The following is a 24,560-nucleotide window of genomic DNA, read 5'->3' on the forward strand; positions in this document are numbered from 1 at the left end:
TACTTTGATATTTTTGTATCCAAATAAATTACTCCATTTTTTATTTCTTTGAAGGAAATCTTGACCATAGCTTCATTTCCTTACCCTAATTTGTTAATTGAGGCCTTTTGTTTTTGCATTGAGAGCAACAATCCCATTTCTGATGGATTTTATTTCTATTGTGAACCACTCTGGCATTTTTTGTTGTTGTTTGATGCTCTCAAGAGTTCAAAGGATTCTGTGTTTCATAAGGCTTGGTTCATTTTCCTTTGTCAGTGTAATATTTATTAATGTAACTACAAGAGTAAGGTGACCTCAAATGCCTCTGAGATTTTTAGTCTTTCCCAGTTTGGAAAGAGAGAAAAATAATAATAAAATCAGCCTTCTGAAAGTAATATAGTTTTTGATGGGCATTGATGGCAGAGCAAGGGGACATGAGAAGTTTGGAAGAGGGAAAGGCAGATGATGACAACAGCACAATTATGAAATCCAGTGCCTAGGACAGCCAGCATCCAAAGCAGTTTGTGACTGGTAGGGAAGGGTAAGAGTGTTGTCAACATTCATTTCAGTAGCAAGAATGCTTAGGGAAAGCCTCATAGGAAAGAATTATGGTCCCGATCCTGTATCTCTCTTACTTATACTTTTTTAAAAAAATTGATAGAGGAGTACATTTGCCAGAACATTAATATTAATTTTATAAATACTTGTGACTGATCTTGTCTTTAAGTTGCTTGGTGTCCTTTGCTACACAAGGGTATGGGACATCAATGGGAACCACTCATTAAAGGGAGTGGGATAGGAATTATTAGTACAGAGATGGAAGCTAAAACCTTAGCCCATTGTCAGGTAATTCTGAGATAATATGCACAAGCCATTTCCTAAGTACAGAATGCACACAAAACTGGACTCTGTTGCACAAACTTATAGATCTGAGGCAAGGTTATATTAAGAAAGCTTTGTAATCTCTTTGAGCGTTTAGTACTCATCTTTCTAATTTCAGATTTATCTCTTTATGTTCTAGATTTTTATTGAGCTTTTTCTTCCTGTTGAAGTCCTTATTTTTCAGCTTTCTTTCCCTTAGATTCTCCTGTCGGTTGCTTTCTGATTTTCCTTCCTTTCCTGAGGTATACTTCCAAGGCTAAACTATAAAGCTGAGGCAGCCTCCTTGTATGGTAAGAGATTTATGTTTCATTAACTTCAGTCCCTGCTGTGAGTATCATCTGGGGCATATTGGACTGGCCCCAGATGGATTTCAGTCCCCTTTCATTCAGTTCTGGTGTAGCCATTCATGCTGTTCTACTGCCCAATCTCTTCCCTTGGCTCTCATTCTTTTCCTTTTTGGCTGGGCTGAATGTCAAGTCAAGTTGACAAGCATTTATTAAGCACTTATTATGTGCCAGGAACTGTACTCTGCCACTTTTGTCAGGGTTGGACTAGGACAGGGAGGGCTTCCCAGATAGTCTCTGGAGCCTTGGGAATCCTTAACCTAGGACTATCTCAAGCAGAAGGAAGCACACCTTTCTCAATTTCCACATATGGCAGGGTAGAATCAATATCTGTTGTAAGGGTTGAGGTGTGCTGGAAAAGTCTCAGCAGCAGGAAGAAACTCTAATATTTGCCTCAGGCACAAGCCCATAGCCGGCCTCATATGGAGAATTATGGGGGAAGGGTGCTGAGCAAGTGATTTAAAAATAACTCCAGTATTAGTTAATTCAGAAGGATTTTACTTTGTAGGGGTTCCTCTTTTTTTAATCCTGTGGATTCAACTTTAATTAGTCTACATCTGCCACATAATTCATCTTCTGGGGTTTTTTTGTTTTGCTTTTTGTTTGTTTGTTTTGTTTTTCAGAGTAAGAAGGGGTTGGAGAAAGTGTCTAGTTTGCCGTTTTGTTGATCATATCACATAAATATTTTCACATAAAAATTTGTTTTCTTTTTCTTGATTTAAATCATATCCCATCCTCTATATATCTCATTAGTTTTATTTGTTTATGAAAAAACAAAAGCCACTATGTGAAACAGATTCAGAAAGACATTATGATTAGAAGAGTTCAGAGTTGGGGGGGACTGAGGTTATGTCCAAGCTCTGTTACATAACCACCATGTGACTTTGAGCGAGTCACTTACTTTTCCCATGCCTCAGTTTCCTGTTCTGTAAAATGTGGATAATAATACCAGCACTGCTATGGGAATCAAATAAGATAATGCATGTAGCTCATCTGTAAATTGTCAAGTGCTAAATCTACATGAGGTAATGCTATTAATTTATAAGAAGTGTGGGAGAACTGCTTTGAAAGGAATAAAGAGTAAAGCATTTCTCATTTTTCACTCAGTCACTAAGGCACAAGCTTGTGTTTTCCTTCCTTCCCCCTTTGGATTATGTTACAAAAGCAAGTGCCCTGGGCCAAGGGCCACAGAGAGCTGTTTCTCAGGAGAACCGGAAGGCATCGGCTTTGCCCCAAGCATGTGACTCGTTTAGATTGTTCTTACCTTCACTGCTTCCCAGCTAGAATTAACAGGGTGGCGTCCAAATGGCCCAAAACCTGAAACCAAAGAAAACCCCAGCATGATTACACTGTTTGCACTTGAGTCGTGAGAGATTGGATTCTATGCCTGACCTATATGCTTTCTTTCATTTGCTTTTAATTCTTATAAACCTTTTCCCACTCGCCTGAACTGGCTATGTTTCTCTCTGAAATCTCTCTGTGTCATAAACATTCTTATGGGAAGTCTACGTTTTTCCCTTTCCCATTGCAGATCCTTTCACTGCTGGTCTAGAAACGTTGCTTGGGTACCTGTTGTTATGTGTCTGGCACTGTAGGGGAAACCAAAGGAAGCACACAGCATGTGAAGCAAGTAAACAATGATACAAGATACCCTTTATAGTCATCCAGTCCTAAATTAGAGAGTTGGGACTCTTAGGGGACTGAGCATTCTAGAGATTTTCTTGTTGTTCAGTCATGTCCGACTCTTCCTGACCCTGTGGACTATCCTATCCATGGAGTTTTCCTGGCAAAGATACTGCAGTGGTTTGCATTTCTTTCTCCAGGAGATTAACACAAACAGAGATGAAGTAATTTAACTTTAGTCACACTGCTTGTTAAGTATTTCAGGCCACATTTGAACTCAGGTCTTCCTGACTCTCTGGTGTTCTATCCACTAGGCCGCCCAGCTGTCTACCTTATGGAGAAGGGGTGGGTTAGTATGGGCTGGAGGAGTAAGGGAATTCTTTCTGGAGGAGATGGGGGATGAGCTGAGCCTAATGGAAACAGTCAATCAATAGATTATTTAATAAGCTCCTACTATATGCCAGGTCCAAGGGCAAAAAAATGAAATGCCATTTTCTTGACAAAGAGCTTATATTCTAATGCAAGAGCAAAAATTTATTTTTAAAAAACCCTGTATGACATAAAGTTAATAAATACAATATAAACAAGGTGGATAAGCAGTAGGTAGTTTTGGAGGAAGAGTTCTAGCAGTTGTAATGATTTGTCAAGATTTTATAAAGAATATGATGTTTGAGGGACATCTTAAAGGAAGAAAAAAAAAGACCCTAGTAGGCACATAAAGGTAACAAGGAAGTGCCTGCCAGATTTTTAAGGTATCCAAAAAAGATTTGGACAAGGAAAAAGAGAAAGGAGGAAAGAAGCCATTCTCGAGTAGGTTTCAGATGACTGTGAAGACACCAGATTGATATGTGATGTTGTTCTTTCTATTTCTGGTAGCATAATGCGATCATAGATTTAGGAATGGAAAGAACTTTAGAGTACTCTAGCCCAGGGCACCTTAAACTTTTTCCACTTGCAACCCTTTTTTGCCCCCAAAATTTCCACATGATTCTGGACATATAAGTATATAAAATAGGTATACACATACATTTATTCTTAATAAATCATAATTCTGTGATCCCACATTTAATTATGAGACCCTATAAGTGGGTTGTGACCCACAGTTTAAGAAGTCAGAATCTAGTTGAATTCTGATATCTTAACCATTGAGGAAACTCAGATCCCAAAATATGAAGTTTTGCCTAAAATAGCATATAGCAAATTCAATATTTGAATCCAAGTTCTTTAATTTCAAATGCAGTGCTTTTCAGTCTAGTGGAAATTGAATTGCAAGTGTACTGATATGCATAGTGCTCATCTTCTGTTGTCTTGAAAATATCCTTTCTGGGTCTCAGTTGTATCATCTATGAAATTGGGAAGCTGAAATAGATGATCTCTGTTGTCTTTTCCAGCTTAAAACTTCAAAGGTCTCCTTAGTTCTTTTATTCTAGACATTTTGTATTACAGTACTTTATCAGAATTTTGCTTTTGGAAAAAAGCAAAATGCTGTCAGTACTTAATTAGTAAATGTCCCCTAGTGGGCTGAGATGATAGTTAAACTCATCTCTAACACTTCAGAAATTGCTTTGAAAATGATTCCTGGACAAAGGATGACTCCCTGACGTTTGCTATGTCTCATTTTGGAGCTTCCAATCACTCAATCAATCAATTAACATTTAAAAAGAACCTTCTGTGAGCCAGGTAATCTGCTAGTAACTTCAAAATAATAAAGGCAATCAAACAAATATGTGTATGTAGTAGTATGTGGCTATGGATATCCCAGTATTATACTTAGTGTCTTGATTATTTTATTACTCAAACCAACAACAGGACAAAATCTTCATTTCATCACTGTGCACTGTGATTTGTATTTCAGATGTGCTTATCATAGGAACGACAGGGAGTACAGCTTGGGAACAGTCATCCACGTGTTTTCATACCTTTCGTGGTTTCCCCTTTCAAGTGAATAAAGTCCAAAGTTCTTAGCGCAGCATTGAAGGCCCTTCACAATCTGGTTCCTACCCAGCTTTGTACTTCATACTACTCCTTCCTTCTAAGTGCACTACACGAATTAACCTGGACTGCTTACTTTTCCATAAAGACATCCCTTATTCTTCTGCCACTGAACCTTTGTTTATCTTTTTTGGGGGAGGGGAGCAGGGAAGCAAATAGTGTAAAGTGACTTACTCAGAGAGTAAATGTCTGAAGCTAGATTTGAACTCTGTCCATTGGGCCACTTAGCTGCCCCTGAATCTTTATCTTGCTCATTTTGATAACACCTTTGACACCTTACTTTATCCTCTGTGTCCTTCTTATTCTTCAACTGAAATCCCACTCATTCTTCAAAGCATGGTAAATTGAGAGCTGGAAGAAATTTTAGAAAGTACGAGTCTAAATGGAATACTTTTTGCAACCTACCATGTAGCATCTTCAAGACTGCCTCAGATAGTTTTTTTCCTTGATTGTCCTTCCCCCTTCTCCCATTTGGATAGGATCTCTCACACTTTGTAAAGGCTTTAAAAAGCCCTCACTGCTTCTCTTTTGCACTTCTACTGTTGATTTGTTTGGTTTGTCTTGGAATAGATTTCATCAGTATTAGGTGGAAACCCTTGGTCATATTTACCATCTCAGTCTCTGAGGCTGATAGTCAGGAGCCCCAAGAATAGCCCTAACCTCCAAACCACTGGACCTGTTTCTCATCTAGTTCTTGCAGCCACTGATGGAAAATCACTGTGAAGAAACAGTTTCCTCATCACCACCAGCAACAATTGTGGACCAACTGCCACCAAGAGGCAGATGAGCACCTGACAGCCCTGAGAGTGTCATACTTCCACAGCCTCCTGTCCTGCTTCCAGCAGAGTCTCAAGCACCCTGAGGGAAGCAATTCCCTTGAAGAAGGAGCCGATTATTCCCATCATATGCCAAGCAACTGCCAACAGGCCAGTCAGGCTGAATTAGCAGAAGCAGTGGGGCATCCTGATGGAGAGGTTGGAGGTAGCATGTGCCAGGCAAATCAGCCATCAGCATTACCTTGATCACCCGTATCCCCTGATAGAGACAACCCAGAACCCTGCACCCAAGAACCTTTGGAATAATAATGCTTTTAGCTCAGTGCCCTTCCCCATAATTTTAGGGAATTTTATCCCATAATTTATCCCTCCTTGTGGAGATGCAGTCTAGTAACTGCTCCTGCAAGTGCTATAAATCTAACTATTAAAGATCCAGAAAAGAAAGTTTCTGTCATTGTCAAATGGTTGATATCAAAACTGATATAATTTTATTAGTGAAAATGATATTATAAAAGAAGCATTATTATACACTTTGCCATTGTATTCTAAATAACAGGGAAGCTTTCCATCTAACTTTCATATGTGTTGTCTAGAGCCAGGATTGTCTTACTTTTCTATTTGAATTTCCAATGCTTAGCACAAATGCTTTGCACATTGTAAGCACTTATTCATTAAGCTTTAATAAATACTTTATTCAGTCATTCATTTGTCCATCAATGCAGATAAGTAAATGATCTCTATCTTCTGAGATCATATGACGACACATTTAAAATTGGAAATGTCCTTAGAAGTCATATATTCCAACCTCCTCCTTTTATAGAGTTTAGAGAGGTTTAAGTGATTTGGCTGAGTTAAGAAAGACAATAAATATCATAACTGGAATAGGATTCCAGTTCAAGGCCTGTGACTCCAATTTCAATGCTCTTGGCAGTGCATCATGCTGACTATCAAGATGTATAAAAAGTATTTTTTTTCATGATGTTTTAATGCGGATACTATGAAGGGATAATGTAATACGGTGTAAAGTCTAGGAATCAGATTCTTGGATTCAAATTATGGTTTTGTCATTAACTGTGTGAATTTAGCTATATCATTTAAGCTCTCAGCCACAATTTTCTCACCTCTAAAAGGGAGTTTAAAATATTTTCATTACCTCCTGCACTTGGTTAGTTGGATCTGAAGACAATACTTTAAAATGTTATATGAATAGGAGTTGCTATGGTATCAGCTCCCCTATAAGATCATATACTCTTTGTGGGAAGGGACAATCCTAAAAAAAAAAAAAAAAAAAAAGTTGTGTCTCATTAACCTTTTGGTAGCATGCATTGTATATATATATCACAGTTACTTGAAAAATGCATGATGAATGAATGAGGCTACTCCCAGATGACTACATACAACATTACTTATTATTATAACTTGCTTCTACTAGTTTCCCAAGGGAATAAAAGTATTTGTCCACAAGTTTTTCATATTACCTAATTGTGTCCTCAGGCATTGGCTCCATAATATAGGTTGGATAAGACTGATGATCTACTAAAGCCAGGGAAGAACTGTGATCTTTGTGGAAGGAGTGCCCACAGCAATGACGTCATTAATCCATAAAGTATTGAAATAAGACAAGCCCTCAAACAACTCCTGCTTTAATCTAGTGCTGTCAGGAAATGGGTCAGAGTATCATTTGGACTGACAGAAACATCTGCAAGTTGTATGGTGAGATGGAAGCAGATTTCACTACATTCCGAATGATGATGTGCCTCCACACAGTGGTATACAAGACATCATCAGGGATTCTAATGCTAGAAGGAAGGAAGCTGTGACCAATAATTAAGAGCTGATGAGTTACATTGTGATGTAAGGTGTACAAAACTCTCTTGCAACAGAAACCATATGAGGTAGCAAGCCTAAGAAGGATTATCCCCATTTTACAGATGAGGATACAGCCTCAACAACAGAACTACTGAGGGGTCAGAGCTGGGATTCCAGCTTATGTCTCCAGACTTTACATTTAGCATTCTGTTCACTAAACTATGCTTCCTTTCTAACGACAGAGCACTGGAATACTAGATGAACACCCTCAAAATATTAAAATTCATTTTAGTACAACAAACCTTTGTTAAAGCACTATGCTATAAATCCTGAGGTTAAAAGATAAAAGAAAGAAAAAACTGTCTCTGTTTTTAAGGAATTTACATCCAGGGGAAGGGGTGGTGACTGTAGTGAGATATTATTTGTAAAAAAATAATCACTTAGCACACTTGGCATATAGTAGGTGCTATATAAATGTTTATTCTTTTCCTTTTTCTTTCTTCATTTTCTTTTTATTTCCCTTCCCATTTTTTATTTTCCCTTCCTTTCTTTTCCCTTTTTGTACATATGAAAAATTATTTTGGCAGCTTGAAAATGGTCAGTTGGAAAAGGGAATTACTGGAAGCCAGGAATCCAATTAGCATGTTGTTGCAGTAGTTCAGGTAATAAGTAATTGGATATGAATCAGGAAAGGAAGTGGTCATGTGAATGAGGAGTATGGGATAGATGCAAAAGATGTTTGAGAGGTAGAATTAATAAGAATTAGCAGCTGATTGGCTATATCAGGTAAAGGAAAGAGAAGAGTTGATCATGATAATGAGGTAGAAAATCTAGGTATCTGATGTACTCATCAGAAATTTGCATGAGGGGTAGTTTTAGAAAGAAGATAAAGTGTTTTGTTTTGTACATGTTGGGTTTCTGCTCATTTCTTATCTTTCTTTCAATATTACCTTTTCCATGCTTTCCTTGGCCATAAGCAATTTCTCCAACATCTGAATTAACACATTATTTTGTACCCCAACTACTTTCACATTTTACTTTGTATGGTAAACATATGTATTCATGTCTCATTTACTCTACTTAATTTTTAAATTCCATGAAAGCTAGGACTTTCTTTACATTTCTCAAAACCTTTACATATAGTATTCTGTATATAGCAGGATCTTGATAAGTGCTTACTTATTCAGTTGGACAACTTGCTCAAAACTGCACTAAAAACCTCCCATATGTAAGCATCTACACTGGATGCTGTATTACAAAGGCACAAATGACATTGTTTTGAGGGAAATGAAGCATGTACCCAAATATAATATAATAAAAATTGTGGATAAAGACACCGGTGGCAACTGGAAGGGGGAATTCTCATGAAGGAAGCAGCATCTGAGCTGCGGCCTTGAAGACTGTGAATGATGGACATGAACAAGGGGTGCATTTCATAGGATATGGCTTAAGCAATCCCATAAAGGTGAGATAAGAAGGGACAACCTGCAGTCCAAATCTAACTACTAGTCAAACTCTTTTTAGTGAGTAGAATGAAATATAGTTGAAAGTTAAATTGTGGATGGCTAACAGGCTGATGAGTTTATATTTCATTCAATAGGCAATGGGGAACCATTGACATTTTTTGAGCAGAGAAATAACATGGTTCAACCATTGCCTTGGCAAGCTGTGTGGAGGGTGGAATAGAGGGGAGAGAAAATGGAACCGAGGAGACCAATTAGGAGCTTATTACTGTAGTGTGGTAGGGCCAAAAAATCTTTATTTTCTTTAATGTTCTCCATGTCTGGTCTTTATAGTTATATGACCTCTATTACTTGTGTATGGGTATGGTTTTACTTAGAATTTTGTAACTGCAAGTACTATTCTTCCTAACATTAAGCAATGAAAATGAATATTGTTTGCTTTAGAATACGTAAACGTGTATATCCATCTCTACATAGCTAGATATAGCTCTAATAATAAATAAAGTCTTGTGAGGATCTTTATATGTTGAAAGTATGTTTCCTCTCACCTCTGGAATCTGATTTAGTATTTCACATGCAAAATCCCAAGGGAGTGGATGAAGTGGTGGAGAATAAGTACTTCTAATGAGGCTTTTAATTCTTCTCATGAGAAAATAATTCAAGGCTATTCTTCTGGTTCTTACCAGATAATTGGCATATATCCTCTTAAGTTTTAACTGTTCCATTGCTTTTTCTGATTTTACTCCTAAAACCATGCAAAAAGGTCTCCCCCTTTGTTCAATAATAACTTTTAGATAAAGAATCCATTTGGGCCCAGATAGTCCCATAGAACTTAGTATAAAAATAAGACACTCCGTACTCTGGTAGTCTTAACTAAATCAGGGAACATTTCTTTCTCATGCTCTACTCTCTCTCAAAGGACTACTAAAGTCAAAGATCTGGATGAGAAAATTGCAGAAAACACCTTGCTCCCTGCCAACCATTATTCTCGATTATCTCAAAAGGAAGAAATATCTCCAATATATATCCGAGATGGAAATTTTTTTTACATAGAAAGGAAAAGCTTAAGCCATTTTTGGAATTGCTGTACCTGTAGTTTGAAAAATACCAAAATCGAACTTAAAACCTATTGCCCCTCTTTAGGGATGGTCATTTAAATAAGTCCTTACTTAAAAAGTCAGGGTTAAATGAAATTTGAGTGTGCTATGCATGCTTCCATTGAATAGGCAGTTATTAACTACCTCTTTGTGCAAGGATTTTGTCTTAGGTGGTGGGGAAATACAAAGGTTTAAAAAAAAAAAAGGAAACCTTCTGGGAATTTATATTCTGTTCTAGGGATAGAATATATAAACAAATAAATAAATATAATCTTACTTGGGGAGGGAGAAAACTTTACCAGTTAAGGTAAGTCAAAGAAGGCTTTCCCATAGAAGGCGGCACCTGAATTGGATCTTTGCAGAAACAAAGAGAGGAATTAAAAGGGAAAAGAGCGAATTCCACATATTCAGGATATGTCATAACTCTAACCTGAAGCTTATTAATAGGGCCTATAAAAATTTACAATTATAATTCAGAGATCCCACTGATAGAATTTGGAGAAGGAAATGACAAACTACCTCAGTATTTTTGCCAAGAAAACTCCAAATGGGGCTACAAAGACTCAGACATGACTGAACAACAATAATTAATAGGACTGAAAAGTTTTCTCTGGTTTTTTTTTAATATTATTCAGTAGTCATTGAACTACCTTGTTTCTATATATTCTATTATTTTGCCCTCATCTATCTTTGTGCCTGTTATTTTGGTAAAATGTGAAGGAATCACAAAGATAATCCAATGCTTGGTTCCTGGCAGCTGCCAGGCATTTTGAATAAAAGAATTCTGGAATAGCAAAGCCAATGTCCACACCTAAGTGACTAAATCTTATTAGGTGCTTTATCACACAGACATGAGCATGTGATGATAAGTCACAGGTTAATATTGCCAAGACAGGTGTAAATGTGATTATGGTTTAATATTAATAAATCATTCATGCCAAGTATAACATACATCTGGAAGAGAGATCGAATTCTAAGAGTATGTGAATTGTGGTATGCTTTTTTTTGTACTTAAGAGTTCATAACTAGGAAAAAATTTAAGATCCAGAATATCTAAGACCTTCATATGAATATTGTTTAAGAGGAAATAAACAGAAAATTACTTGTTTTGAAAACTATGAAAACAGGCAACTTTCCATTTAATTTTCTAATTGTTTTTTCTTTTAGTTAATTGCTATTACAGCAGGAAAGTGAACACTTTCTTTCACCACCCCACCCACAACTTCCATCTGATCCTCTCAAAAACTTGAAGCTGAAAAGTTTGTATTCAAGTCTTAGGACAGGTTAGACCTCACTGATAGTAACTCACAGGTCCTCAGAAGTGACTTGAGATGTGTTGGTGACAGAGCACTCAGTCCCTCACCTTCCTTAAGAATTAACTTTTAGAGGCAAGGATCTCTGATTGGTAGGTGAGATTCAGCACTCCTTGAAGAGCTCAAGCCTCCTGATGTGCATGCAGCGGCTGCTTGTTCAGGCACGCTCCTTTAAAGTATGTATCATTTTAATGGTCTGGTGTAGCAATGTGGCCACTGCACATCCTGCTCTCTCCTTTATCTTGCTGTGAAACTGAGATCCCAAGGTTGGGCATGTGTGGCTCTAATTATGGAGTCTGACTATATATTATGATGCAATCTTATCTTCCTGATTGAGAGATTCTCTGGGTAACCTTTATTTAGCTCTAATCTTATTGGTCAAATAGTTATAAGTATCTAGGTAGAAATAAAAATGACTTTGAAAGAAAGAGCAAGAGAGCAAAAGAAAGCATGAGACACAAATAGTATAATATATAATAATTATAAATGTTAATTTAACATTCTAGAGTTTGTTCTTTTAAGATCTTTTTTTTAACTTTTTTTTTAATAGGCAATAATAGTGTGGCAAATTATTTTCCCTTGGGAATTATGAATTTGACCAGTTGTCACTCTACCTTCCCTCTTATGGAACTTTTTATGATAAAGATCAGGCAAGTGTACATTCCATGCTAATCTAAAAGGAGCAGTAAATTGGAAACAAACAAACAAACAAAAATTCTTACCAGTTACAACCACGGTATTGGAGTTGGAATCCATGAAATTTAGTTGCAGGATGCAAAATCTGCTTTTTTCCACTCCAAACAAGAGCACTGAAATTTTTGCATTTGTGTCACCAAGGCTGTGCTGGAACTTTTTTTTTTTCTTTAAATTTCATTCCAAAAGGTCTTGGCTCCTATTGGATAGATGAAGTACCTCATCAAAGAGAGACTATTTGGAGCTTTGTTCAATTTCAACTTAAATCACTAGGTTGAGAAAGGCACACCATGTTTGCTGTTGAGAGATAAAACTTTAATTCAATTCTCCTTTTCTGTAGTTTTCTGCAATTCCAAAATGGTGCCAAAGAAAAATAGAAATGTCTAGAAAGCAAAATGACCACCTGCTATCAGAAATATTAATACCCAAATGCAAAGTTGAATCTATACTTAACTGAATGTGATTGCAATGAAATGCTTTTTGCCATTGTTAATCCACTGTTTGGCCATTTCTGACATATTTAGCATTTTTTAAAAATCCAGAGCTCTTTTAATATCCGTTCTAAGGTAGATGTTAGTTGTAATGTTATTATTTAATTTTATTTTGTTGGCCTTAATATAGCAGGGAAAAAAATGTGTCTGTAACGATACAGTTGAAGCTGTGCCCTATGAGATAAGGTAGTTTATTTAGTTATGTAAGCAATTATTTTCTGCCCTTTTTGTATTAGTGAGGATTATATTAAATACCTTACCATATGGGCTAGTTTCCTCTACTGAAGAAAGAATATTATGTACTGTATCCTTTCAGATAATACAAAATTTTAAAGAAATTCATTTAGTAATGCAAATAATTGTCTTAATTTTTCCATGTGGCTATAATGAGAAAGGATGTAGTTCACTGAAAGACACATATAAAAGAAGTACATCCGTTCTAATGCACTATATGCTTCATATTAGACAATATGATCATTCAGTACAATTTCCTTAATTGGCCCCCTGATAAAAAAGTACACCCATTTAATTGGGATTATTGCCAAGAAGCAGAGTTGTACTGCTTCTCATTGACTCTAAAACAATGGTCAAATGACATGGCTAGTTCATTTAATTGGTCCCCTGATATGGTGTACAAGCTTATTTACAGTAGTGAACAGGTGTGAATTGGCATTTGCCAGCATAGTTTTCCCATTGCCTGCCTTTGTCAGTGTAGGGTTTTCTTATTCTTCAGATGGGAGCAAAAGGATTTAAATTTCATGTACTAGTACTGCATCTGAGGTTAAAAATATAAAAGAAAGATATCTTCATGTTGGTTGCCTGGTTTTACTATTTTCTCCAGGCATTTGGTAATATTGGTTGGATCCTTTCAGGAAGAAGTAGTCCTCTTGAGCTGTGATGGATTATGTCATACCACATAGAACTATTATCTGAACTGCACTCCATACCACAAAAATAAAAATTAAAAGACTCAAGCCTTATAGGATGTATGCTTTAAATAAAATTTAAAAATTCATTGTCAAAGACTCCCCTCCAACTTTATCTACAGCCAACTTTATTTAGAATTATCTATTGTGTAGAATAATCAGAGAATATTGCTCAAATAAGCTTAATGTGATCAATCATACACTTGAAGTGCTAAAATTCCCCCTTTAATTATTATGCCCATTTTGCGATTGGGTTGCAAATTTGTTAGCTCTTTGAGAATTTAACATCAGATTTATTTTGATATAAGCTTTAGTTTGTACTTCCCCATAAGATTTTCTTTTCCATGATTCAGTTTTCCTTTGCAATTATCTGATAAATTGGCTGGCTATTTATTATTAAACATTTCCATTTACCTTTAAAGCCTACTATTTCTTTTAGCCATCTCCTTTGTCCCCTCCACCCCCCATGCTTATTCTCTGAAAACCAAACATGACCTAGTATTCAGTGAAATACAGACTTTAAGATCTGCAATCTTCACCTTTGTTTTCTTTTCCATTATAAAAACAAATGATCCTTAACAAATCTTAATGTTGAAGACAATCTTTATGCAGACGAAATATAATAAGCCTGAGAATAAAGAAGGCAGCTGAGAGATGTTGTATTTAACTGAAATTATAGTGATTATTATTACAGTTTAGACGCCGAAGAAGAAAATGTTTGTAATCATATTTGACTTCAGGATTAAGTAGGCAAGGTGAGACCTTCTAATTGAACCAGAAAGTAAGCATAGTTAAAGGAGCTTTCATGCCAGGGATGGGAAAATGTGCTTTGCCAAGATTACAACAGCACCCTGAAACCTCAACTATTTAAAGTTTTGAATCAAACACAAACCTTTGAGGGATTTGATTTGAATTTCTTATTGGCAAACTATGTTTCCTACTTTAAAGGGAGAGGGGGAAAGTTGTATCATTTCTTTAACATGAAACAACCCTTGCAAAACAAAACTGTGTGCTAATCATATATGTGGCACATATTTATTAGTCAAATTATTTTCTGGGAGATATGAAGGTGGGTGACTGATGAAAAAAATGGTGTTGGGGAAAAATAATTCTAGGGAAACTCAATGTTTGCTCTTCTTTTCATAGAATCATTGAGTTTCCAGTTTCAATTACTTAATTCTAATTGTGTCATTATGTAGGCTAATGCTTCTTCAACCATTCCCATCTCTCAGCTTAATTACCATTTGTCTGAATGTCAACCAATTCTCAGAAAAGAGCTCCACAATTATGGCAATATCAGTCATTCACACATTTTCTTTTTGTTGGTCCTCACCTGTGAAAATCCTATGCTTCAGATTATGACTAAAATGCCGGCATGGTATATATCAGCAGTTTCCTCAAGAAAATTAAGAAATTTGTTGATAAAAATATGAAAGCAGGCTTAGAAATACAAAAAGGAATTACTGTGTAGTGTAATGCTTATTCATGTAATAGGCTCTAAACCTCAATTTTCTTATGTGTAAAATGACATGGTCCTTCACAACGTTCAATTTATGTTCAATATTATGAGTTTGTTCCTGATAGTAGTAACTCACCTTATCTTATAAGGCATACTAACATTCTGATTGAAATGCCATAAATTTTCAAGTTCTTCTGAATCTAATTAACTAATATTTTTTACCTATTTGTGGGCTCCACAAAAAGCTAACAAGGCAGTCCATCTTGAAAATGCTCCCTTCATTTTCAGCATCAACAGATATGTCGTTTTGGAAAGCAGACCAAAGTTAGTATCCTAGAGTTATGATTTATAATTTTTATAGGGGACGACAGCCTAACACTGATTTCATAACAAAATCTTCTATTCTAAATCTAATAAATAGAGGGCACAAAATGACTTTTTAATTTAAAGTGATTTGCAAATAATTCTATTTTGAGAATGTAAAGATTCTTTGAAATAAAGAGACATTCAAAACTACTTTGAACAGGATGGTGTATTTGTAAATTAGAGCTCTAGGTGGCATTGTGAATACAGTAGTGGGTGCAATCAGGAAGACTCACCTTCCTGAGTTCAAATCCAGCTTCAGATACCTACTACTTATGTGACCCTGGGCAAGTCACTTGACATTGTTTGCCTCAGTTTCCTCATCTATAGAAAGAGCTGAAGAAAGAAATAGCAAATAACTGCAGTACCTTTGCCCAAAAAACCCTCTAAAAGGAAGTCTGAGTCAAACACTGCTGAACAAAAACACATAAAAAAAATTATATCTTAACAGCCAAAGTACAACTTTGGGGTAATCCCTAAATCGTCACATGAAATTTATTCAGTAAATTTTGGTCAGATTTTTTGAGCAACAAAGAATATTTGATGTAATACTCCAGTCTCTTGAACTCAGTGATCAATCAGTGAAAAACAACATTATGCAATGAATAATGTTGGAGTTGGATTAACAAAGATATGGGCTAAAATTTTATCTGTGTGGTACTGGACAAATTAATTTCTCAGTCTTAGTTTTCTCCTCTGTAAAATGTTGATTATAACTGTAGCACTTCTTACAGAGTAGTTGTAAGAATAAAGGGATAGACTACAGATAAAAACACTTTAGAAATCTAAAAGTAATATTTAAATACCAATTATTATTAACAAGTAGCATGAAGAGAAATATTTTAAAATGTTCAAATGTTTTTCTTCATAGTTTCATATTTTTCATTTTTTTGAAAGGAACTTAGCCTTGTTATATTTTATTGAGTCTTTGTTTTCAAGGGTTTCTGATAAACACATACCATTTCTATTGCCAGAATTACACCCAAACTACTAAAAGAACATTATTCATTTCATTTCCTATAATGTAACAACTTTAGCAAAAGGACTCAATTTACTTATCAAGATTTGGTAGAAGACAACTATGACTGACTACTACTTTTTGCTTAGGAAATTCACAAATACTTGGGACATTCCTAGAACAGCTGTGTTCTTAACACTGAAGAAATTCCCAGAAAAGTAGAAGAAGCCAGCTGAAGGGTTTTTTTTTTTTTTTTCCTGAAGCAAAAACAGAACTTTTTGACACTCCCTGTGTATAATGGCCTGTGAAATAGAAGAGAGGAATTCTCTATTGTTAAAATATTCTAGTTCTTGAAATCTCAGTTAAAAAAAATTTTGGGGAAGGGGAGGAAAATAGAGAGAGATGAAAGAAGGTATGGTGAGACTCAGTTTTGCATATGACATGCATAGTTAAGTGGATGAATTATATTAGGAGTTTATGAAAGATAGAACAAAAGGGCCTGGAGCTTAGTTTTGAATCAGGGATTCACAACTTTCTTTGATGTAAGTCTATAGACAAAAGAAATTCATTGAAGAGGAAAAGGAGTTATCACAAGAGAATGATGTGGATGAACAGGGCACTGATCTACCTACTTAGATTTTTAAAAACTAAATTTAGAAGAAAGAAGTAAGAATAGGTCATGGAAAATAAAAACAAAAGCATCTTAGGATCTGTAAGAATAGTCTTTCTGCACCAATGGTCAAAATGACTGGAAGTTGATTCTGAGAGTGAAGGACAATAAAAAAAGGTGTTCTTCATTTTAAAAAAACTGAAAAAAAAAAGATTACAATAATTGTTATTTTTTTAAAAAGATAAAGATACTTGGCTTTAACTGTCCTTTGCTTTTATGGAATGCTCTCTCAATTTTGTTTCAGTTCCAGGTAAAATCCCACCTTTTATAGGAAACTTTTCTAAGTCCTCATAATTCTACTACCTTCCCTCCATTGATTACTTTCTACTGATCTTGTATATTTATTTATTTTGTATTTAAATTTTTTCAACTTGTATATTATTTATCTTGTATATAATGTTTGTCCATAATTCTTTGCATGTTGTTTCCTTCATTAGATTGTAAGCTGCATGAAAGCATGCCGTTGGCCTTTTGTTGTATTTCAGTGCTTAATACAGTGTCTGGAGTATTTTAGGAGCTTAGAATTTTTTTATTGATTGACTTAAGTGACTTTTGCATAGGAGAGAGCCAAAAAATGACCAATATGAGGTCAATAAACAAGATAAACATGGCAATAAATCAAGAACAAGCATCTACCTATCTTTGATGAGCTCAACTATTAGGTTTAGATAAAATATTTCCAGTGCCACTGAAAAAACTGTTAGATGTAACTGTTTAGCTGACTTCAATGTTCTCTGAAAGACTATAAAGAACAGGAGAGGTACAGCACAACTAATGAAAGGCAAATTTTGTCTTGCTTTTTGAAAAAGTAAAGGGAGTGGTAAACTATGGGACAGTGAATTTGACTTTGATTCTTGGCAAAGTTTTGATACATATTTTTAAAAAATGTTTACTGAACATGTAGAAAAGGAAGAAATAGTTGATCACAAAGAGCTTCAGCAGGAACATTCAAGAGCCATGCTAACTGGTCAGTCAGGGAATACCTGGATTTGGGATCCAGGTCCGCAACCTAGAGATTGGACTTTGGCAAATCATTGGACAAAGTATCTCAAATACTATGGAAAATATGAAGGCATGTGCACTAAGCACAGTATTGTTAGATGGATTTAGAACTGGGTGAATGATCAGATCCAAAGAGTAACTGTTCATATATTTACTTCATTTTTCTTAATTTTTTAAAAATATCATTTGTTTTGTTTATTTAATTTCGAGTTCCAAATTCCCTTCTTCCTTCCCTTTTCTTTCCCCTCTTTAAGAAGATAAACAATCCAAAGAGTTATTAATTTGATGACAGTTGGAAAGAAGTTTTTACTTCCTTAGGAATATGTGCTGGACTGTATGCTAATTAAAATTTTATCAGATTTTTAGATGAAGGCATAAATGGGATGTTTATCAAATTTTCAGGTTATATAAATCTGAAAGGGTGGGGTAGTTTATACTTTTGTTGGAGAGAATCAATATTTTTTAAAGCTCTTTACAAACTACAATATTGTATTACAAAAATATAATGTTCTATTGAGTTAAAAAAAAATCAGCCATAAGCACAAACTAGGAGAACTATACCTAAATATTTTTCTGAAAAATATTCAAGAACTTTAGTGGATTGTAAGGTTAATATGAATCACTAGTATGATAAGGCAGAAAGAGAAGGTGATGTGAATTTACTATGCTTGCAGAGAGACACAGTGTGTAGGCCCAGCATCCCTCTGGGTGATAGATTCTCACATGCTTCCCAAAATCTGGGATCTTTAATTCTGGATACCATTTTTAAATAAGGGCACTGATGATCTCAAGAAGATCTAAAAAAACCCACCAGATATTGAAAAACTTCAAAATCATGCTAGTGGAGGATGAGTTGAAAATCTTGGGGAATTTAGTTTGGTTTAGCATGGAGAAGACTTAGCAAGGAAAGAGATGTAATAGCTGTCTTCAAGTATTTGAAGAGCTGTCATGTGGAAGAGGGGATTTGTCTTGCTTTGCTTAGTCCCACAGGGCAGAACTAGAAATACTGAGTAGAAATTGTTAAGAACTGAATTTAGATTTGTAGAAAGGAAACAAAAATTCCCAATAATGGAAGTTGTATAAAATTGTAAGGGGGTAAAATGAGTGAATTCCTCTTTACTCAGAATCTTTAAGGAGAACCTAGATGACCATTATTGGAGTGGTTGATGAAGTTCACTTTGGAGTAGAAATCACTGGAGAATTCTAAGATTTTGTGGAGGACCAGGCCAGATAATATATGTTAATAGATGCAATTACTGCTAGCCCTCAGGCTTAAGTGAAGAAGAAAAAAAAGGAACACAAGAGAAAGTGAGGGAGAAAAAGGAATGGGAGAGTGGCAGAAGAGGAAGTCAGTCATTTACACATTATTAGATACATATTATGTGCCTAGTGCTGGGCTAATCAATTGGGGATACAAAGAAAGATAAAAGATAGGACCTGTTTTCAATTTAGGTTTAGTGCTTAGTACAGGGTATTTAAATGTTTAGTGATGGAGTTTAGTCTTGTTTCCTACTGATTGCATTTCTTCTCTCTCTTTTTTGTCTTGTATATGATTCTTTAGGAAATTCTCACTTTGACAGGCTATAAACCTTTCCCAAATCTATTATAAAAAAGTGCCCTGGAGTTGCTTTGTGATAATAAAATCCTTGCTATCAGAGAATACATACAGCCCCACACACTCCCACATGAAAATGGAGGCTAGTTTTCAGAGTGAACTGATGAAAATTAGAAAAGACCAACTAGGATAATGAAAGCAACTAAAAATTTCAATCAGCCATACAAAGAGTCCTCATTGAATTCTGCCATAGCATCTAGGAGTATTTTGATAGACAATGTTAAAAAAAAAACAAAACCCTGAATCTCCAATTTCTGAGTATTTATAAAGAGATTGAATAACAATAGCATCAAGCTATAATTCTACATATAGGGTTGTGATTGTGCATAACTTCCTGCAGTATGAAAGAGGGAAAATGAGGGGAAAAAACACAGAGAAGTAAAGACAGAAAAAGAGAGGGAGAAAGAGAGAGAGAAAGAAACAGATGAAGGGAGGGAGATTTGGGGAGGAAGGGAAAAAAAGGGAAAGAAAGAAAGGGAGAGGAGGGGAGAAGGGAGAAAAGGAAAGAAAGAGGGAGGAAAAAAGAGTCCAGTTATCAGCTTTTAACAATGCTTTACTCAAATATTAAGTTAGGAGAGCTAAAAGGAAACTGTGGAACACAGCCAGCTCATGCTTGTTACTGCCCATCTCTATTAGATTGTAGGTATGGAGAATCGATAATAACACAAAGATGTGCGCAACTGTGTATAGAACTGTGGGTGCAGCTGAAGTGGGCCGTCTGAAAGAAGGGAAGTAAGAGTAATGCTACAGACAGAAATATTGTGTCAGAAGATGTGATGGGGCCCTGAAATAGCAATCTATTCAGGAGGCTATGAATGGAAAAGGCCAAGCCACCAGTTCTGGGAAAGCTCTGCCAAAAAGGAGTGGCCTTTGGTAGTAAAACAGAGGGGAATCTTTATGTCTGTGAGATGCAGAGAAGACATCTGCAGGCTCCTCATTAGCCTCTCCCACATCCACTCGGCAAAAACAGCTACAAAAAAGTGGATAAGGATTGATTGGAGACCAAACTATACTTTGCAGCAATAAAGTACTATTTGAAACTGAAAAAAAAAGGCTGTTCAACCTTTAAAAACAGCGATCTTCTCTCATTAATTGTTAGCATACTGTTAGGATGACTTTCACTTTGAAATATCCTTTCAATATGCTAATGACAATGAATGAGAAATTAATAATAAATTAAAATGTACATTTTGAGAAAATCCCTAGAACAGAATTCACAGAATGATTTAGACCAGAACTGCCTTGGATGAGAAGATAGGGATGAGTTTCAATTTGTACCACTGAAAGAATACTCACAATAAGAGCTCAAAGGGCGAAACATTTCAATTCTACGAAAATGGATTCCTGTTTCTGATGGTACTTTACCCATAATCTTATGTTTAGAAAGGCTGTACTTTGTGTATATCAGTCAGGGTTTTTTGACAGATATGCTCAAATCAAAAGACCCCCTTCCTAGATCACTATCTTGTCATAGCAGAGGGCTAGCACAGCTCAATGAAACTATGAGTTATGCTGTACGAGTTTATCCAAGACCGAGGAATCATAGTAGAGAATACTTTTTTTTTTCTTTTGGCAAGGCAATCAAGATTAAATGACTTGCCCATGGTTACAGAGCTAGGATTGTAGAGAATTTTGACAAAAAAGTGATCCTAGAAATGGCAAACCACTTTATTATCTTTGCCAAGAAAGCCCATGACAATATTAAAATGTTAAAAGATATGGCTTCAGAAAATGAACCCTTGAGCTAAAGAAGAGCCTAGTGTGCTGTGGTCAAGGAAGAGTCATCATGAACAACTGAACAACAATAACAATTCTCCAATGATGACTGGCTCTTAAACAACTTCTCCTTTTTCTTGTTGTTTTCAGTACTTCTGAGAAAATGGGGCAAACAAAGATGATCTCAGTTATCAATAGATCTGTGGCCCCAAGACATTGGAAAAGGGGGAAAACAAGGAGAAAGAAAAAAGAGAGAAAAAGATAGAAGTTTTCTCCTAACTTGGAGAAATCTTGGAACTCTCTTTGCATTAAGAGGCAGAAGGCTTGAGTTCTAGTGTCACCTCTGGTACTTTCTGAAACTCTGGACTTTAGTTTTCTATTTTGTCAGAAATAAGGATACCAGTCTTTAAGTCTGCAGGTTTGTGGTGAGACTCAAATGAGAATAATCAATGGGAAAGAACTTGGAAAAGTATAAGGACAGAATTTAGTATGCTGGGCGGGACACAAGGTTTAGAATGATAGATTTACAAGGCCCATTAGTGGCTATCTAATTCAAATGTCTCATTTCACAGAAGAGGCAACTAAAATTTAAAGAGATTAAGTAATTTGCCATGCTGGGATTAGCTCTGCTGCATCCAAATCCAATGCTATTTCCAAGCACTCCACTATCTGGGCTTCAAATTCAGGCCCTCACTCGTTTGTTTGTTGTTGTTTTAGGGGCAGCTACTGTACATCAGAGAGGGATTTGGGTGGCTCTGTGGAAGAGTGCCAGGCCCAGTTACAAGACATATTTGTGAGTTCAAATCTGGCCTCAGACACTTCTAGCTGTGAGACCCTGAGCAAGTCACTTAAATCTTCTCTTTTTTTTTCTTTAACCTGTTTCCCCATCTGTAAAATGAGCTGGAGAAAGAAGTGGCAGACCACTTTGCCAAGAAAACTCCAAACAGGGTCATGAAGAACAGAAAAAAGATGGTACACTGAGAGCTTGGCCATTCTCTATAGTATGATAGAAAAGCCCTGGACAGTCAGAAGTGCCCCCAGATCAAATTTCATTAATTATAAAATCCTTGAGAGTGGGGATTTGATCCCATCTTTTTATTCCCAAATATTCAGTGCCTTACCTCATGCTCGATAGGTACTTGTGAGGCATTATTAGTATTTCTTTGAATTCAATTTCAAGTAATTAAACCTGAGAAATGGGATTGTTCATTTTGAGTACTCTATCTTGCACTCTTCAAGCCCTTAGTTATGAAGGGGAGCACACAGAAGAAACATGGTGGGAAAAAGTGCAGCTGGAGGAGTCAGCAGTCTCAGCTCTACCACCTATAAAACCTGTCTCCCTTTGCAGCCACGTGCCTCAGTCTTCCCTTCTATCTCTGCTGCTCTCATAACCCCCACCCCCAGTCTGGTGGGCCTCAGTTGGCGCTCCTGTTGTAACCCTTCCACCTTGTACCCTCGTCCTAGGAGCTGCCCTGAAGGTCAATTGTAGCCTAACTAGGAACGCTTTCAGCTGCTCTCGGAGGTGACCCTGGGGCCGCAGCTCGGGGATCCTGACCGTGACCCAGCGTCAGGGGGCTTAGGTTCTCTCACCCGGGCGCCCCGGACCCATTTCCCGCGCACCCGGAGGCCGTAGGGGCCCCACGGGAGGCGCTAGCCGAGTCCCCGGGAGCCCCTGCTGGGGGCGGGGCTGGGGCGGGCGGTTTACCCCACCACGGCCATTCAGCCCTCGGCGGAGGGCAAGAGGCAAGCATGAACCCCGAGGAAGCGCCCGCCGCAGCAGGTAAGGGGAAAGCCTGTGGGTGCCCGGGAGGGCCAGGGGCCGGGCGCGGGGAGCCTGCGATCTCTCCGGGCCGAAGCGCGCCCTGGGCGCGGCGCTTCTGCCGAGTTGGCCCCACCCCCGGTGGCGTCTCGGGTTTCAATGGCACGGCCCGGCTAGCGAAAGCTCCGGGGGCCCCAGCGCTGCAAAACAAGACCGTAAACACGTCGCGGCGTCCAGGAAAACTTTCCCCAGAATATGTGCAGAATAAACAATCAAAAGCCCAAACCAAATACCCGCACCTGTCCACACACTCGAGCAAAACTTGGAGCCCGCCGTCCTTAGCCTGGAGAAAGGGGGGTGGGGGGTGGTCCGGAGTTCGTGGTGGAGTTTATCCCCTCGCAGCCCTCTACCGGATCGGATAACCTCGGCGAGCCGAGGCAAAGCCAAGCCCCAAACATCCCCTCCCCCAAACCCCGTGCGGTGGAGCCCGCGAAGCTCCAGAGCAACCGGGAGCGCCCAAGTTAGGTGCAAAACAAAACACAACAGCCCTGAACCGATAAAATGTCAGCTTAAGTTAATGGGGTTTGCGAGGGGTTTTGAAGGCAGGCTAGAGCCCTGCCAAGGTGAGAGGAGGGGACTGGCGGAGGACCGAGCAGGGAATTCCAGAAACAATTTGACGGAAAAGCCCGGCGATTGTTATTTGGAAACTCGGGCAGAAACGTGTAGGCTGCTCTTTAATGTCCAATCCCGAATTTTGCAGCGGGCAAAGGGAGATATTTTCAGAAGTAGGCAGTACGGGGTTACATAATTGTTAACAAGTTGATTTCAGGACTTCTGGAGGCACTGGCTCTTTTCCAGTCTATTCCCCATTCCCTTCCCCGCCAAAAGTTCAAAGTCAGGACATCAAAGAGAATATGGAAGTTTTACATAAGGGGGCATTGTATTTTCCAGCTATTTAAGTGGCTAAAACCAAAGGTTAACGCAAAGGTTAATATCAACTTTAGTCCTGAATGATGCAAGCAGTTCTAAAGCAGGTTAGAGCAAAAGGAAATAAAGATAAAAAAAAGACCAAAAAAATGTGAACTTGGGGGTGGAGTGGGTGTTGCTGCCAGTAATCATCCAGGAGGCCACTCAGGGGATTACCTCTAGCTACCTTCAAACCAAGAACAAAGGGTGAGTGTCTGAACTGCCACGAATCCTGTTACTTTCATGCCAGTAGACCCTGTGGAGCGCCTATCTGTCCTGGACAGCCTTCCCTAGCACCCGGTGTTTAGGATGGCACTTTTAAATTTCTGCTGGTTTTTATCCTAATTTCTGGACAGCGAAGGGGACAAAGAACACACTATTCTAGGAAAATGAGCCTACTTCCTGTCTGTGGACAGTTTACACAGTAGGTTAGAATCTGGTGGTGTTCGAGCCGAGGTCATAGGTTGGATTCTCATTAGAATCAGATAGCTTTGTTCTGTTCATGGTTACAGCCTGTCCCCCTGACTTCAAGCACACTTGTCTTGCAAGTGCATGCTGTCTTTAACAACCAGGCAGTAGAGCCGCAGACTATAGAAGAGGCAATAAATACAAAGCTATCAGCACCTCCAGGAAAGTAAGTCAAAGAGCAGGAGCCGCTGAGGGT

At 37.5% G+C, this 24,560-nt stretch overlaps 1 protein-coding gene across 2 annotated transcripts in view; it reads right to left on the reverse strand.

The window, feature by feature from the left end:
- The window catches only part of PGPEP1L (pyroglutamyl-peptidase I like), a 93,966-nt gene extending 70,642 nt beyond the window's left edge, over positions 1-23,324 (reverse strand). For both annotated transcript variants that reach the window (XM_051981026.1, XM_051981025.1), the window contains exons 1-3: positions 23,230-23,324; positions 12,001-12,170; positions 2,470-2,522 (exon numbers count right to left, since the gene is read on the reverse strand). In XM_051981026.1, the coding sequence (XP_051836986.1) occupies positions 2,470-2,522; positions 12,001-12,034 (87 nt within the window). In that variant the 5' untranslated portion in view covers positions 12,035-12,170; positions 23,230-23,324. The remainder of the gene's footprint in view (positions 1-2,469; positions 2,523-12,000; positions 12,171-23,229) is intronic.
- Positions 23,325-24,560: the final 1,236 nt, after the last annotated feature.

Source organism: Antechinus flavipes, chromosome 2 (genome assembly GCF_016432865.1).
Source record: "Antechinus flavipes isolate AdamAnt ecotype Samford, QLD, Australia chromosome 2, AdamAnt_v2, whole genome shotgun sequence".
NCBI lineage: Eukaryota > Metazoa > Chordata > Mammalia > Dasyuromorphia > Dasyuridae > Antechinus > Antechinus flavipes.